This window comes from Pleurodeles waltl, chromosome 7 (genome assembly GCF_031143425.1).
Source record: "Pleurodeles waltl isolate 20211129_DDA chromosome 7, aPleWal1.hap1.20221129, whole genome shotgun sequence".
In the NCBI taxonomy this organism is placed as follows: Eukaryota; Metazoa; Chordata; class Amphibia; order Caudata; family Salamandridae; genus Pleurodeles; species Pleurodeles waltl.
In genome coordinates this window covers 1048611161-1048627012 of record NC_090446.1, presented here as the reverse complement: position 1 = coordinate 1048627012, position 15852 = coordinate 1048611161, and the positions used below count along the sequence as shown (strand labels likewise).

At 44.0% G+C, this 15852-nt stretch overlaps 1 protein-coding gene across 6 annotated transcripts in view; it reads right to left on the bottom strand.

Moving 5' to 3' along the window:
- The window catches only part of BPTF (bromodomain PHD finger transcription factor), a 1198927-nt gene that overhangs the window by 948554 nt on the left and 234521 nt on the right, over positions 1–15852 (bottom strand). For all 6 annotated transcript variants that reach the window (XM_069199907.1, XM_069199908.1, XM_069199910.1 and 3 more), the window contains exon 8: positions 14722–15074. In XM_069199907.1, the coding sequence (XP_069056008.1) occupies positions 14722–15074 (353 nt within the window). The remainder of the gene's footprint in view (positions 1–14721; positions 15075–15852) is intronic.

The window sequence follows — 15852 nt, the reverse complement described above, 5'->3', positions numbered from 1 at the left end:
TTGCTTTGAGATAACAGGTTTGAATACATTTAACTATCCATCTGGCAATGCCTTGTTTGGATATTGGATTCCCTGTATGAGGTTTTTGAAAAGCAACGAACAGTTGTTTTGTTTTCCGTATTTTTTTTGTTCTATCAATGTAGTACATTAAAGCTATTTTGATGTCTAATGTATGTAGTGCTCTTTCAGCTACAGAATCTGGTTCTGGAAAGAACACTGGTAGTTCTACAGTTTGATTTAAGTGAAACAGTGATATGACTTTTGGTAAGAACTTTGGATTCGTTCGTAAAACTACTTTATGCTTGTGTATTTGAATAAAGGGTTCTTGTATGGTAAATGCCTGTATTTCACTTACTCTTCTTTAGAGACGTGATGGCAATGAGAAACGCAACTTTCCACGTTAAATATTGTATCTCACATGAGTGCATGGGTTCAAACGGTGGACCCATGAGTCGTGTTAAGACAATGTTTATGTTCCACAAAGGAACTGGTGGTGTTCTTGGTGGTATAATTCTTTTTAGGCCCTCCATAAAAGCCTTTATGACTGGGATCCTAAAGAGTGAAGTCGAATGCGTAATTTGCAGATAAGCTGAAATTGCGGTGAGATGTATTTTAATAGATGAAAAAGCTAGCTTTTACTTTTGTAAGTGCAGTAAGTAGCTTACGATGTCTTTTGCAGATGCGTGTAAGGGTTGAATTTGATTATTATGGCAGTAATAAACAAATCGTTTCCATTTATTTGCATAGCAATGTCTTGTTGTAGGTTTTCTAGCTTGTTTTATGACCTCCATACATTCATGTGAAAGGGCTAGATATCCGAATTCTAAGATTTCAGGAGCCAAATTGCTAGATTCAGTGATGCAGGATTTGGGTGTCTGATCTGTTGTTTGTGTTGAGTTAACAGATCTGGTTTGTTTGGCAGTTTGACATGAGGCACTACTGAAAGGTCTAGTAGTGTTGTGTACCAGGGTTGTCTTGCCCAAGTTGGTGCTATTAGTATGAGTTTGAGTTTGTTTTGACTCAACTTGTTTACTAGATATTGAAGGAGTGGGAGAGGGGAAAAAGCGTATGCAAATATCCCTGACCAACTCATCCATAACGCATTGCCCTGAGACTGATCCTGTGGGTACCTGGATGCGAAGTTTTGGCATTTTGCGTTTTCTTTTGTTGCAAATAGATCTATTTGTGGTGTTCCCCATCTTTGGAAGTAAGTGTTTAGTATTTGGGGTTGAATCTCCCATTCGTGGATCTGTTGGTGATCCTGAGAGAGATTGTCTGCTAACTGGTTCTGAATTCCTGGAATGAACTGCGCTATTAGGCGAATGTGGTTGTGAATCGCCCAATGCCAAATTTTCTGTGCTAGAAGACACAACTGTGTTGAGTGTGTTCCTCCCTGTTTGTTCAGATAATACATCGTTGTCATGTTGTCTGTTTTGACAAGAATGTGTTTGTGTGTTATTATCGGTTGAAAAGCTTTCAACGCGAGAAATACTGCCAGTAATTCTAAGTGATTTATGTGAAACTGTCTCTGTTGAGGGTCCCATTGTCCTTGTATGCTGTTGGTTGAGGTGTGCTCCCCACCCTATCATGGAGGCATCCGTTGTTATTACGTGTTGAGGCACTGGGTCTTGGAAAGGCCGCCCTTTGTTTAAATTTATAGTGTTCCACCATTGAAGCGAGGTGTATGTTTGGCGGTCTATCAACACTAGATCTTGAAGTTGACCCTGTGCCTGTGACCACTGTGATGCTAGGCATTGTTGTAAGGGCCACATGTGCAATCTTGCGTTTGGGACAATGGCTATGCATGAGGACATCATGCCTAGTAGTTTCATCACTATTTTGACCTGTACCTTTTGTTTTGGGTGCATGGCCTGTATTACATTGCGAAATGCTTGTACCCTTTGTGGACTTGGAGTGGCAATCCCTTTTGTTGTGTTGATTGTTGCTCCTAAGTATTGTTGTACTTGACACAGTTGAAGGTGTGGCTTGTTGTAGTTGAGTGAGAAACCTAGTTTGTGAATAGTTTCTATGACATACTTTGTGTGTTGTGAGCACTGTTCCTGCGAGTTGGTTTTTATTAACCAATCGTCTAGGTACGGGAACACATGTATTTGCGGTCTTCTGATATGAGCAGCCACTACTGCCAGGCATTTTGTAAAAACTCTTGGCGCAGTTGTTATCCCGAATGGCAACACTTTGAATTGGTAATGTACCCCTTGGAATACAAACCTTAAGTACTTTCTGTGTGAAGGATGTATTGGTATATGGAAGTACGCATCCTTTAGGTCTAATGTTGTCATGTAATCTTGTTTGAGCAAAGGTATTACGTCCTGCAGTGTCACCATGTGAGAGTGATCTGATTTGATGTAGATATTTAATGTTCTGAGATCTAATATAGGTCTTAGAGTTTTGTCTTTTTTGGGTATGAGAAAGTACAGTGAGTAGACTCCTCTTCCTCTCTGATGAATTGGTACTAACTCTATTGCATCTTTTTGCAACAACGCCTGAACTTCTATTTGTAGAAGATCTATGTTTTGTTTTGACATGTTGTGTGTTTTCGGTGGGACATTTGGAGGGAATTCTAGAAATTCTATGCAATAACCATGCTGAATAATGGCTAGGACCCACGAGTCTGTTGTTATTTCCTCCCATTTTTTGTAGAACTTGGTTAGTCTCCTCCCCACTGGTGTTGTGTGTTGGGGATTTGTGACATGTAACTCACTGTTTGTTTTGTGGAGTTTTGGGACTTTGGAACTTTCCTCTATTCTTTTGGAATTGTCCCCCTCTATATTGCTCCCGAAAACTTCCCCGCTGATATTGGCTTACATAAGTGGGCCTTGCTTCTGATGTTGTGGCTTCTGTAGGTTGACCTCGAAACCCCCCTCTAAATTGTGTCTTGCGAAATGTGCCTCTGCTCTGTGGGGAGTAGAGTGCGCCCATGGCTTTTGCCGTATCAGTGTCTTTTTTAAGTTTCTCAATAGCAGTGTCCACCTCCGGCCCAAACAACTGCTGTTCATTAAAAGGCATATTCAGCACGGCTTGTTGTATTTCCGGCTTGAATCCTGACGTACGCAACCATGCGTGTCTCCTCATTGTTACTGCAGTATTTACTGTCCTTGCAGCTGTATCTGCTGCATCCATTGCTGACCGTCCTTCCTCCACCACTTGTTGTGCCCTTTTCAGGAACTCTTTGGGTAAGTGTTCTATGAAATGCTGCATTTCGTCCCAATGAGCTCTATCGTATCTTGCCAGAAGTGCTTGTGAGTTGGCAATGCGCCATTGGTTTGCTGCTTGTGCTGCAACCCTTTTCCCCGCAGTGTCGAATTTCTGACTCTCCTTTTCTGGAGCTGGAGCGTCTCCCGAGGTGTGAGAGTTTGCTCTCTTGCGAGCTGCCCCAACAACCACAGAGTCTGGTGTTAATTGCTGCGTAACATAAACAGGGTCTGTTGGCGGTGGCTTGTACTTTTTCTCCACCCTTGGAGTTATGGCCCTGCCCTTCACAGGCTCCTGAAACAACTGTTTGGAGTGTTTTAGCATTCCAGGTAGCATAGGTAAGCTTTGGTATTGGCTATGAGTGGAGGATAGTGTATTAAACAAAGAGTCATCCTCAATCGGTTCTGCATGTAAGGTGACGTTATGAAAAGCAGCTGCTCTTGAGACCACCTGCGTGTAGGATGTACTGTCTTCAGGTGGTGACGGTCTTGCAGGGTAACAGTCTGGGCTGTTATCTGATACCGGAGCATCATAAAGGTCCCATGCGTCGGGATCATCTTGACTCATAGCAGTATGAGTTGGGGATTGCATCAGTGGTGGAGTGGCTACCGGTGATGTGTGCATTGATGGTGGTGGGGATGGTGGCGGAGTTGTTTGTCTTGCCACCTTTGCCTGTGGCTGCTTGTCCTTTTCTTGAAAGGCAAATCTTCTTTTCATTTTAATTGGGGGAAGAGTGCTTATCTTCCCTGTGTCCTTTTGAATGTGGAGCCTCCTTTGAGTGTAGTCTGGCTCCATTGATTCAAGTTCTTGTCCGAACTTCTGTCCTTGCATTTGGGAGGACAACCCCTGTTCCTCTGTGTAGGAACCTTTTTTCGGTTCCGAGGCTGGATGTTTCGGTATCGAAACTTTTTCGGTCGCCTTTTTGGGCTCCGACGAAACCTTCTTTATTTTCGGCGTTGTGGTGTCTCGGTGCCGACCCATTTCGGTGCCACGGTCTCGGTGCCGAACTTGCTCGGAGCCGCTGTCTCGGGCCCGAGATTGGTGTGTGCCAGTATCTCGACCGGAGTCGGATGACTTCGACACAAGCGTGCCCTTTTTCGGTGCCGATGATCGGTCACCTAATTTTCAGGTTAAGCCATGGCCTGTTGGCAGTTGGCTTTTGTGGTCTTCTCGTGAGTTTTATGTTTAGACGTCTTACTCACGGTTTTCGGCGTTTCCTCGGGATCAAGCTCGTCTGAGTCAGACTCCTGAATGGAGAAGGTTTCTTCTTCCTCCTCGAAACGCCCTTGTCCTGTCGGCGCCTACGCCATCTGCAGTCTTCTAGCTCTTCGGTCTCTTAATGTCTTCCTCGACCGAAACGCTCGACAGGCTTCACAAGTATCTTCCTTGTACAAACACAAGTTACAGACCAGGTGCTGATCTGTATACGGATACTGGTTGTGACATTTTGGGCAGAAGCGGAATGGGGTCCATTCCATCAGCCTTGAAGAGACACGTGGCCGGGCCGACCAGGCCCCGACGGGGGATCGAAAAAACCCCGAAGGGCCACCGGAGCTCTTCAAAAATCGGTGTCGATCTGTTGTAACTAACCCGATACCGAACGCAAACAATACCGACGATTTTTTCGAGATTCTAACGAATTTTCCGACCCGAAACACGGAGCGAAAAGGAACACGTCCGAACCCGATGGCGGAAAACAAACAATCTAAGATGGAGTCGACGCCCATGCACAATGGAGCCGAAAGGGGATGAGTCCCTCGATCTCGTGACTCGAAAAGACTTCTTCGAAGAAAAACAACATGTAACACTCCGAGCCCAACACTAGATGGCGGGATGTGCACAGCATGTGTATCTGCAGCTACACATGCCATCGAACATATATATATATAAGCAACTGTTATTTTTCTTAATTGGTCTTGGATTTATTCTTTGAGTGTGTGTCTCATTTATTGTCTCTATAAGTACAACAAATGCTTACCATGACCTCTTGATAAGCCTAACTGCTCGCCCACACTACCACAAAAAGAGCACTTTACCCATCTACTTCTGCATACATTTGGGGATCCACTGGACTCTCTGCACAGTGTACTTCATTTTAGTGTATTACATAGAAAGCCAGCTTCCTACACAAACTGTGCATTATTCAGCCATCTAGTAGTTGCATTCAGAACGTCTGTCCCGCATAACCCCCTTTTTCTTTTTTATTTGCGATCGTCGTCAACGACTATTTGGTGTTATGTCCAGCACCTGTGTGTTGTCAGATGGCGCCCCTGATGTTCCTGTGCATGGCAGCCCCCTTCAGCATCTTTTTTTCCTGGCTTGGAGTTTATTGCTTGTTGATTTTAGCCAGTTTGTTCCCCCATCCCATCTGAATGCACTGAATCCCATTTCTGGGGAGGAGTGTGGGTTGCATATGAATCTAGAAACTCTTCAGGTTACCAAACTACTCCTACTGGTAAGTAACCATTTAGTTTTGCAGCATGAATCCTTTTCTGGATTCACATCCCCTTTCTTGCACTGGTTGGAATGAAATGAGGAAATGTTTGCAAACAAGTGTTGTATTACTTTCTGTTCCACTTGTACTTCCTTGTTCATGTATACATACACACAGTAATGTTTAGTAAATGTGTGAGGGAGGCCCATGTTTCTGCTGTGTAGACTGATGCTATGGGTAAGTTTGCTAGGAACGCTTGTGTTGCACCCTTTTTTCTTGCTGAGTGAGTTTTAGGACGGGATGCAAGCATCTTCCCTGCGGTAAAGAAGCAGATTTTACTGTTTCCACAATCCATCATGCCATTGCTCCCTTTGTTACTGGAGAACCCTAGGTCGATTTTGCGTAGGAAAAGAAATGGTTTCCATTGCAAAACTATTTAGTTACTTGCAAATAGTACGTCCAAGGTGTGTAAGATTCTTTCTATTTGAGTTTGTGGTTCTTTGAAGAATATTGGTAGTTGAATGCTTTGGTTGATGTGAAAATTACGAACTACTTTAGGTGAAAATTGTCAGTTTGTTCTGAGAACCACCTTTAAAAAAAATATATATATTTTTTTCCAAACCAAAAAAACACAAACATAACAGGCTGTGCACCCAGCAGGGACAGTACCATGCACCATCCGTGTCAGTATACAACTGCAGTTCGGGACCTGTACACATAAGAAGCTCATACAGGAAGAAGTGGGACAAATACAGGGCAGTAGCATATAGTTTATAGGAGGATGACAGTTCTGAGAACCATCTTGTCTTCGAGTATTTGCATGTATGGTTCCTGTAGAGTTAACATTTGAGGTTCATTTACTAACGCAGTGTTGTGATAGCAATCAAGAATGCTATTTTAAGCAAAATAAATCGGAGGTCTGCCTTGTACATAGGCTAAAAAGGTTTTGTCATCAATTGTGTTTGCACTGTGTTCAAGTTCCACATAGGAGCGGTTCTTGAGGAAGCAATTTCCTAGGAACCCTCCAAGAATCTTTTTACTACTGGTAAGTTGAAGAAGCTGTTACATGACATACCTTTAATGCATGCTACTATTTCTGACAGATGTACCTTAAGAGTTCAATAGGTTATCCCACTGCCAACAGGTGAATGAGGTATGTTAGTACAGTTTCCTGTCAGTGAAGCGACCATCTCTATTTTTCTGCATAACATTGTGTTGTGGTAAGCTTCCTTGCCACCTTTAATATTTCAATGGTTCTAGGAGGTAGTCGACTCCTTTTCTCCCTGTATGTTCAGGTAAAACATACTTGTTGTATTGTCTGGTTGTATCCATGCATTCTTCCCCGTTATAAGAGTGTGAAAGGCTTTCAGAGCTAGGAACACGGTCTTCCTCTCCGGGAAGGTGATGTGTTTTATTGCTTCTGTGTCATTCCACTGCCCTCGTAACTTCTTTTGTCGGATGCATCTGTTGTGAACAGTACAGTTGGAGTTGGTGCCTTGAATGAACTCCCTAAGGTTATGTTCTTTGATTTTTACGTTGTATTTCCTTTTCCATCGTTGTTGCTACAACCACTAGATCCTGCCATCGTCTGCTGCCCTGTGACCAGCTGTTGCATTAACATTCCTGTAGTGGGCGCATATGCAGTCTTGCATGTGTTATGAGCGGAATGCATGATGCCATCATGCCTATTAGCTCCATGACAGTCCTCACTTTCTGAGACTGCCCCCGCTGGTGAAGGGGAGCTTGCTCTACCATCGCTTTTACCCTTCTGTGAGTCGGGAATGCCCATGATGTTTTAGAATTTAGTGTCACCCACCGGAAAACCTTTTCTTGTTCCGGCTGCGGGGACAACGTTTGTGATTTATGGAAATCCTTAGGCATTCTAAAGTTGATATTACTGTTTGAATCTCCCTTTGACATTTTTGTTTTGTCTTCGCCTTTACCAGCCAGTTGTCCAAGTATGGGTGTACACGTATTCCTTTTCTTCTCAAAAGGCTGCAACCGCTGAGGCATTTTGTAAAAACCCTTGGTGCTGAATTTATGCCGAAGGGTAAGGTTCTGAATTAGTAGTGTACTTTCTTGACTACAAATCATAGGTATCGTTTGTGCGCTTGATTCATGGGTGTGTGTAGACAAGTATCCTTCAGATCTAATGTTACCATACAGTCTCCTATATATAGGGAGTGGGATTACTTCCTAAAGTGTTGTCAACTTCAACTGTGGTTTAAGGATGAACTTGTTTATGAACCTGAGGTCCAGAATTGTTTTGGAACCATGAAGTATGGTGAGTAGTTCCCTTTGTTTAGTTCTTATACTGGGAACTCTTCTATTGCTTACTTTTGTAGGAGTTCTTACACCTCTTTCCTAAATTGTATTAGCTCACATATTTTTGGTTTCGGGAGAACCGATTGTGGTATTTGGATCAGTTCTACACAGTAGCTGTGACGTAACATTTACAATCCAATTGTCCGTGGTGGTTTCTGTCCACTGCTGTGTGCAATTTCCTGTTCTGCCTCCCACACGTGTTCTGTGGGGGCCTGTTTCCATTGTTATGTCACTTATTGGTGGCTCTTCCACCTTTGGTTGAGAGGGTTGTCCTCTTCCTCTTGCCTGAAAGGGCTGTCTTGCAGGGTGTTGCCACTGATGGTATGTGATCTGCTGTGCAGCTTGTTGCAAGCTGGTTTGGGCTTGATGTTGACAAGATGGGAAGTGTCCCCTGACGGTAGGACTTCTGAGTGTTTTTCCAACCCTCCTGAATGCACTTTTCTATTGTTAGGCTCCCATGGCCTTAGCCGTCTCATTATCCTTTTTAATCTGCTGTAAGGACTCTTCCACTGCCTAGTGAAATAGTGCCTCTCCTGTAAAGGAGACTTGCACTTCCTGCTTGAACCCTGATATTCGGAGCCAGGCATGTCTCCTCAAGTTTGGGCTTATGCACATCTGCCTGCTGGTGGCGTATGTTGTGTCCAAGGTTGACTTCAGGCATCTGGTGACAATGTTTTTGCTTTCCTGTACAATTGCCTTGGCTCTCTTTTTTACCTCCCTAGGATGTTTCTGCATTGGCACTTCAATTTCGTCCCATTGCTGGAGTCCATATCTGTTTAGGAGGGCATTGGAATTAGAAATTCGCCACTGCTTTACAGCCACTCTCTGTATCTTTCCTCGTACCATGTCAAGCCATTTGCTCTTCTTTTTCTGGTGGTGGGGGGGCTGTTAAAGTGTGTGTGTGTTGCTTCTCCTTCTGACAGCAACGACAATGATGGAGTCTGATGGTGTGTAAACCTGCATGTATTTGGGGTCTTTAGTTGAGGGCTTATACTTTTCTCCACTTTAAGGGGTGAATGCTTTGGCAGGTTCCCAAAAGGCCTCTTTGCCCTGATACAATATGCTGAGTGGCACTCGGAGTTATAGGTTCCCCTTATTTAGTGGCATCAAAGTCTCTAGAAGAAAACAGGAATCTCCTTTCTACTCCTCCATTGGGACCCCTTATGTGTCTGCAGTCCTTCTGACCAGACTGTTGTATACTGTGAGGTAGTCAGGTGGTGAAAGCCTCGAGGAATAAGTATCTACGTCTTCTTCTGGGATCTCTGTCTTGATGCTGATCCATGACTCCTTGTCAAACCCTCCGGTTCCTTCTTTCAATTCTGCTTCCTCTTCATGAGGTCCAGGTGTTGCCAGTGCTTCTAATGCTGATCACTCCTCTTCAGTGCTGAAGACTGCCAAAGGTTTACTTGGAATTCGAAATTCCCTTAATGATTTGCCAAACTCCTTCTTTCGTTGATGGATCGCTTCTGCCTCTAACCTTCACTTCTTCCTTTCTACTTCTTGCACCTTATCGACGTTGAGCGTCTTGGACGTTATTTGTTCCGGCGTCAACAGTTCAGACTTCCATAGGTCTTGCCAGGCCTTTCAGCGCTTAGCTGGCTTGTACAGACCTTCGATTTGATGTCAAAACTGCCTTGTTTTCACTGAAAAATAAAAACAGCCTTGTGATATGGAGAAGCTTTTTCCCAGCTCCCTAGGCTGATTTTTTGCAAGATGAAATCCCACTGGTGTCCATCTGATGCACATGAGCACTGTGGGGTTTGACATCTCCCAGCCGTTCGACGCACACAAGGGATTAATACTTAGTTTTGATAATATTAAAGTACTTGATTCCAGCACACTTAAAAAATAATAGAAAATGTGCTTCATTTGTTCCGATAAATTCTGAAATACTTTATTTAAATGTTGTCGTGTGCTAGAAAAAAAACTCTTTCCTACCACCAGTATCCATCAAGATTGTCACACAAATCCTCTCAATTTGAAGTCAGAGAAAGAAATGTAAACAAGCTTCTTTGGAAGGCAGCGCCTGACCTTTGACTTCGGTTTTCGAATGCACAGCAAAGGTGACAAGATAAGCACAAGATTTAAAGGCCCGCTAACAGAAAGCGAGTTTGTGAAAGAATACAGAAAACATGCTTTGAGCAACGGGAGGTACGAACTGAACCTGGAGATACGAGGGCAAATAAAGCTAGCAAATGGAAAGCTAGAAAGTGTGACTTACAAAGCCAATGATAATCAACAAGCGGAATGAATTCCTAGGTCAAGTTTCTGAAAGTCCAAGATGTCTTTAGCAAATGAGGCAGCTGCACTGTCTGGTAGGATGCAGCCTAAAAAAAATGAACCAATATAAATACATATTAAATGTAACATATGATCACCACCTCTAAATGGTGGGATTAAAGTACTCTACATTGAATTGTGAAGGTGCCCTAACCTTGAGTATTTTGGAAAGTCCTGTCCCCTCCTCCTCCCCCCCCAATACTGAGGGGGTTCAACAATCTTGCCAGTCTTCTAGAAGTTTTCCTCTTAAATGCCTTGAGATGAGCTCAGGACTACTGTAGGAAAACACCACTGTTGGCATGGTTACACCCCCTAACTTTTTGCCTTTTGTTGATGTTAGTTATGATTGAAAGTGTGCTGGGACCCTGCTAACCAGGCCCCAGCACCAGTGTCCTTTCCCTAAAACTGTACCTTTGTCTCCACAATTGGCACAGACCTTGGACACAGATAAGTCCCTTGTAAATGGTACCCCTGGTACCAAGGGCCCTGTGGCCAGGGAAGGTCTCTAAGGGCTACAGCATGTATTATGCCACCCTGGGGACCCTTCACTCAGCACATGCACACTGCCTCACAGCTTGTGTGTGCTGGTGGGGAGAAAGAGGCAAAGTCGACATGGCACTCCCCTCAGGGTGCTATGCCCACAACCCACTGCCTGTGGCATAGTTAAGTCACCCCTCTAACAGGCCTTACATCCCTAAGGCAGGGTGTACTATACCACAGGTGAAGGTATAGCTGCATAAGCACTATGCCCCTACAGTGTCTAAGCCAATTCTTAGACAATGTAAGTGCAGGGTAGCCATAAATAGTATATGGTATGGGAGTTTCTCAAACATTAACTCCAGAGTTTCATAATGGCTACACTGAATACTGGCAAGTTTGGTATCAAACTTCTCAGCACAATAAATCCACACAGAGGGCGTCTTAGAGATGCCCCCTGCATACCAGCCCGAATGCTAGTGCTAGGCTGACCGGTCTCTGCCAGCCTGCCACATCCAGATGGGTTTCTGGCCACATGGGGCGAGTGCCTTTGTGCACTCTGACCAGGAATAAAGTCTTTCCTGGGTGGAGGTGCTTCACACCTCCTACTGCAGGAACTGTAACACCTGGCAGTTAGCCTCAAAGGCTCAAGCCAGGTGTTACAGTGCCCCAGGCCACTCCAGCTAGTGGAGTTGCCCACCCCACCAAACACAGACCCCACTTTTGGCGGCAACTCCGGAGGAGATAATGAGAAAAACAAGGAGGAGTCACCCTCCAGCCAGGACAGCCCCTAAGGTGCCCTGGGCTGAGGTGACCCCTTCATTAGAAAATCCTCCATATTGCTTTGGAGGATTTTCCCCAATAGGATTGGGGATGTGCCCCCCTCCCCAAAGGGAGGAGGCACAAGGAGGGTGTAGCCACCCTCAAGGACAGTAGCCATTGGCTACTGCCCTCTAGCCCTAAACACCCCCCTAAATTTAGTATTTAGGGGCGACCCTGAATCCAGGAGAACAGATTTCCTGATGACCTGAACAAGAAGGACTGCTGACCAGAAAGCCCCACAGAGACTAAGGAGACAACAGACTTGGCCCCAGCTATACCGGCCTATTTCCAGACTCAAAGAACCTGCAACAGCGATGCATCCAGCGGGACCAGCGAGCTCTGCTGACTCAGAGGACTGCCCTGCAACCCAAAGGACCAAGAAACTCCCATGGACAGCGGCTGTCTAATCTACAAAGAAGAAACCATCTTTAAAGGGGCTCCAGCCTCACTCCGGAAGCGTGAGTCCCCAACACTCTGCACCCGATGCTCCCGGCTCGTGTCCAGAGAAACCAACCTGCAGCGAGAGCCCCCAGGCAACTCCCACAACGTGGACACACTGAGACGACCTCCGTGCACCCCCAAAGGCAACACCTGCAGAGAGAATCCAGAGGCTGCCCCTGACCGCAACTGCTCGGTACAAAGAACCAGACGCCTGGAAGGAGCACTGCACCCGCAGCCCCCAGGCCCGAGAGAAACCAACTACCGGTGCAGGAGTGACCAGCAGGCGGCCTTCATCATTGCCTAGTCAGTGGCTGGCCTGAGAGGCCCCCCTGCATCACCAGAGTGACCCCCCCCAGGTCCCTCCATTGATTTCAATACTTAACCCGACACCTACTTTGCACACTGCACCTGCCCGCTAGTGTGCTGCTGAGGGTGTTTTTTGTGTACCTGTTTGTGACCCCCACCTCCATCCCCACCCCCAACTCCAGTGCTCTACAAAAAACCCCTGGTCTGCTACCCGAGGACGCAGGTACTTACCTGCCAGCAGATCAGAACTGGAGCACCCCTAGTCTCCATAGGCGCCTATGTTATTTGGGCCCTACTTTGACCTCTGCACCTGACCGGCCCTCTTTTGCTGGTGCTGGGGGTGACCTGAACTCCCAACAGTGGGCTGCCTATGCCTCAGAGACTGAACTTGTATGTGCTTTACTTAACTGAGAAATTGACCAATACCTACCTCCCCTAGGAACTGTTGATTTTTTAACTGTGTCCACTTTTGAAATAGCTTGTCATTTTTGCCAAAACTGTGTACCTTACTTTTTTTTAACTTCAAAGTTCCATATTTACCTATGCTAAGTACTTTACAATTTATGTACTTACTTGAATTCTGAATCTTGAGGTTCTAAAATAAAGAAAATAATATTTTTCTATATAAAAACCTATTGGCTTGGAGTTAAGTCTTTGAGTGTGTGATCTCATTTATTGCCTCTGTGTGTACAACAAATGCTTAACAGTACCCTCTGATAAGCCTACTGCTCGACCACACTACCACAAAATACAGCATTAGAATTATTTATTATTGCCACTATCAGCCTCTAAGGGGAACCCTTGGACTCTGTGCACACTATCTCTCACTTTGAAATAGTATATACAGAGCCAACTTCCTACATCTACTGTACCTCAGGTAGAGAAGGTAGCTACTGCTCACTGTACCTAGGCTATATGACACTGACAGTTATGACAGTGTAATTCTGAGTCCTACACACACGTTATTATACCTGCATCTGCCTACTGGCTCCCTTTCTGCAAAGCTTCTACATAACTAGGGTCATCTGCCTACATTATGCCTGGGTCATGTACAGAGATTTCAGTGTTCAATGCCCAGTGCTTGTGTGATTCCTGTGTAGCAAACAGACTTCTGAATGATGGAGTCCACTGGATGCCCATCTGGCATCTATACTTTCCTCCTCTTAGCTCTTTGGCGGTCAGAAGAAATCTCAAATTCGACCTTCAGCTTGGAGTCCCAACCCATTGCTTGGAGAAGGTCACACCCAGCCTGGAATCAGATTCCCGGCATATCAGTTTCTGAGGACTTAGCAGGCTAAAGCTGTAGTGCACGTTATCTTTCAGTGACCAGTTGCCAGTGGGCAACTAACCGTCCCATGCCTATCAGTGTATACCCCCGACACATGGGTGTCCCAGACACTGGAAAATTTGCCCGTGATTGGCAACAGCAGACACGCCAAGGAAGCACAAGATAGTAGGTCCTGACACATTCACCAGCCAATGCTACTAACTTCGGGTCCATTTTTCCACACACTCAACTTCTGTGTCTGGTCTTGTGCCACTGTGCTGTGCACCAGCGACTGGAATTCAAGTCACTGCCCTCTCTAAAGAATTCTTTAGAAGAATTCTAAGCAAACATTTCTATAAAGGTGGGTTTTGTTTATTTGTGTGATGTACGTTCATAAGTGGACCATTATTCACATTCTACACCTTTAATTCAGAGGGCATGACACATCAGTTACAAAGTCAACACACTTTATCTTTCAATCTGGCCACTCAGCCTACTGACTAACATAGCAGGATATAAGTATCTGACTGCACATCTCAAAGATCCCTCCAGAGGAAAAGACTGGTCAAAGTTTTCAATGTTAGATAAATTTCTAGCACCTAGCGCAATGCACCTACAAACACTTGTACAGTTGTAACAGGGCTAAAAGCTGGAAGGTACTTCCCATTTTCAATGTCCTTAATTTTTAATGTTGAATATTTTACTTAACAGTTATAAAATGCTTTACGTTTTCAAAGCAAATAACTACTTGGACGTTGTGTTAATTGTTATCTGATGTATAAACCACTGCAGCGTTTCTAACCCAAGGCCATACTCCAGGAATAAGCCCAACTGCCTGAATCTAAACAAGTAATGCTCTAAAACAGGAGTACTCGTCATTCAGCTTGGCTATAAGCCTAACTGACAGACGAGGGGCCATAAGAAAAAGCCTCACACTAAAGAAATTGCGTTTTTAGGGACTACTTAATGGAAAGCATATCACTGCTGTGAAGAAATAAACACACAAGTTAAAAATCAATTTACCAAGTGCCAATAAAGAATGTTAGAATGTGTAGCTTTAACAGCAATAGACACAAATTCCATCTGAAAAGAATAGGGAAGAAAAGGCAATAAGGATCACAATGTTTAGTTTACAACATGAATAGACTTCATTTACCTATGAGAAGCCCAGTTGGGATGAAGGAATGCTGCTGGGACGTTGCCTTCCAACTGGATGATAGTGAGTCGCAATGTAGATATGGTCAGAACCTTTGTCCCATGTACAGACCCATTCCATTTGAAATCCCCAGAAGGTGTCATGCAGAATTTATGGGACAGATGCCGCCTCTTGTCATGGTCCTCTCTGTGCTGGTGCTTGTTTAGTGCAAATGTATTTGTGCTGAACTGGTTGTGATAAATACGATACTTTCCTTCTTGCCCCAATTTAAATAAATTGCAATTTCCCTTCATTACTAGTTCTTTCTTGGTATTCAAACGTGACACTTCTCCATGAGTGTTTACCACTAGGATCTTAGATTTAAAAGAAAAAAAAAGGCATAATTAGATAAAGATTTTACTTCATTTTATGGTCTGTACATCCTCTTGAAATTACAAATTACATTTCTAGGATTGTAAACGTGCATGTGTTATCAAACCGCTAATATAAGGAAGTCCTAACAATTTTTTATATATATATATATATATATATATATATATATATATATATATATATATATATAGAGAGAGATAAATATCTTCAGATAATGATAAAATAACTTCACAAAGCAAGGACTGCACAAGTCACCTGTCGTCAATAAGATCCAAGTTTCTTTCATTCCAGACAAAGTTGATAAATTGATGTTGATATATTCAGAAAAAGTTTGAACTAGCACTGAAAGTTTCCTATACTAAGGAAAGTAGACTACTTTTAAACTGCAACAAAAAGGCTCCAATTAAACTAAACACAAAGGAAGAAAGGCCAATGTTACTAAATTATATACAACTGCCTGGAGAGTCTTGTGTTGCGGATCTCGTGAAGAACACCATTCAAGTTGTTTTCTTGACAAAGTTTAGGTTTCTGGCCTAACTGAAGATCTACTAGCCAAGACCCAAAATGCATCAGCATGCAGACTTCAATTTAACAGAGTGCAAAGTTGTCTGTTCCTGGATGATGCTGCCAGAAGGGTGATGTTATGACTGAGAGCCTAATGCACATTTGTTATGCAATTGGATGATTAACTAGGTAGTGGGTCCCTATCACTTTCTGAACATAGTATATGTTTGTCTAGTCTGTGTATATCTGTACACT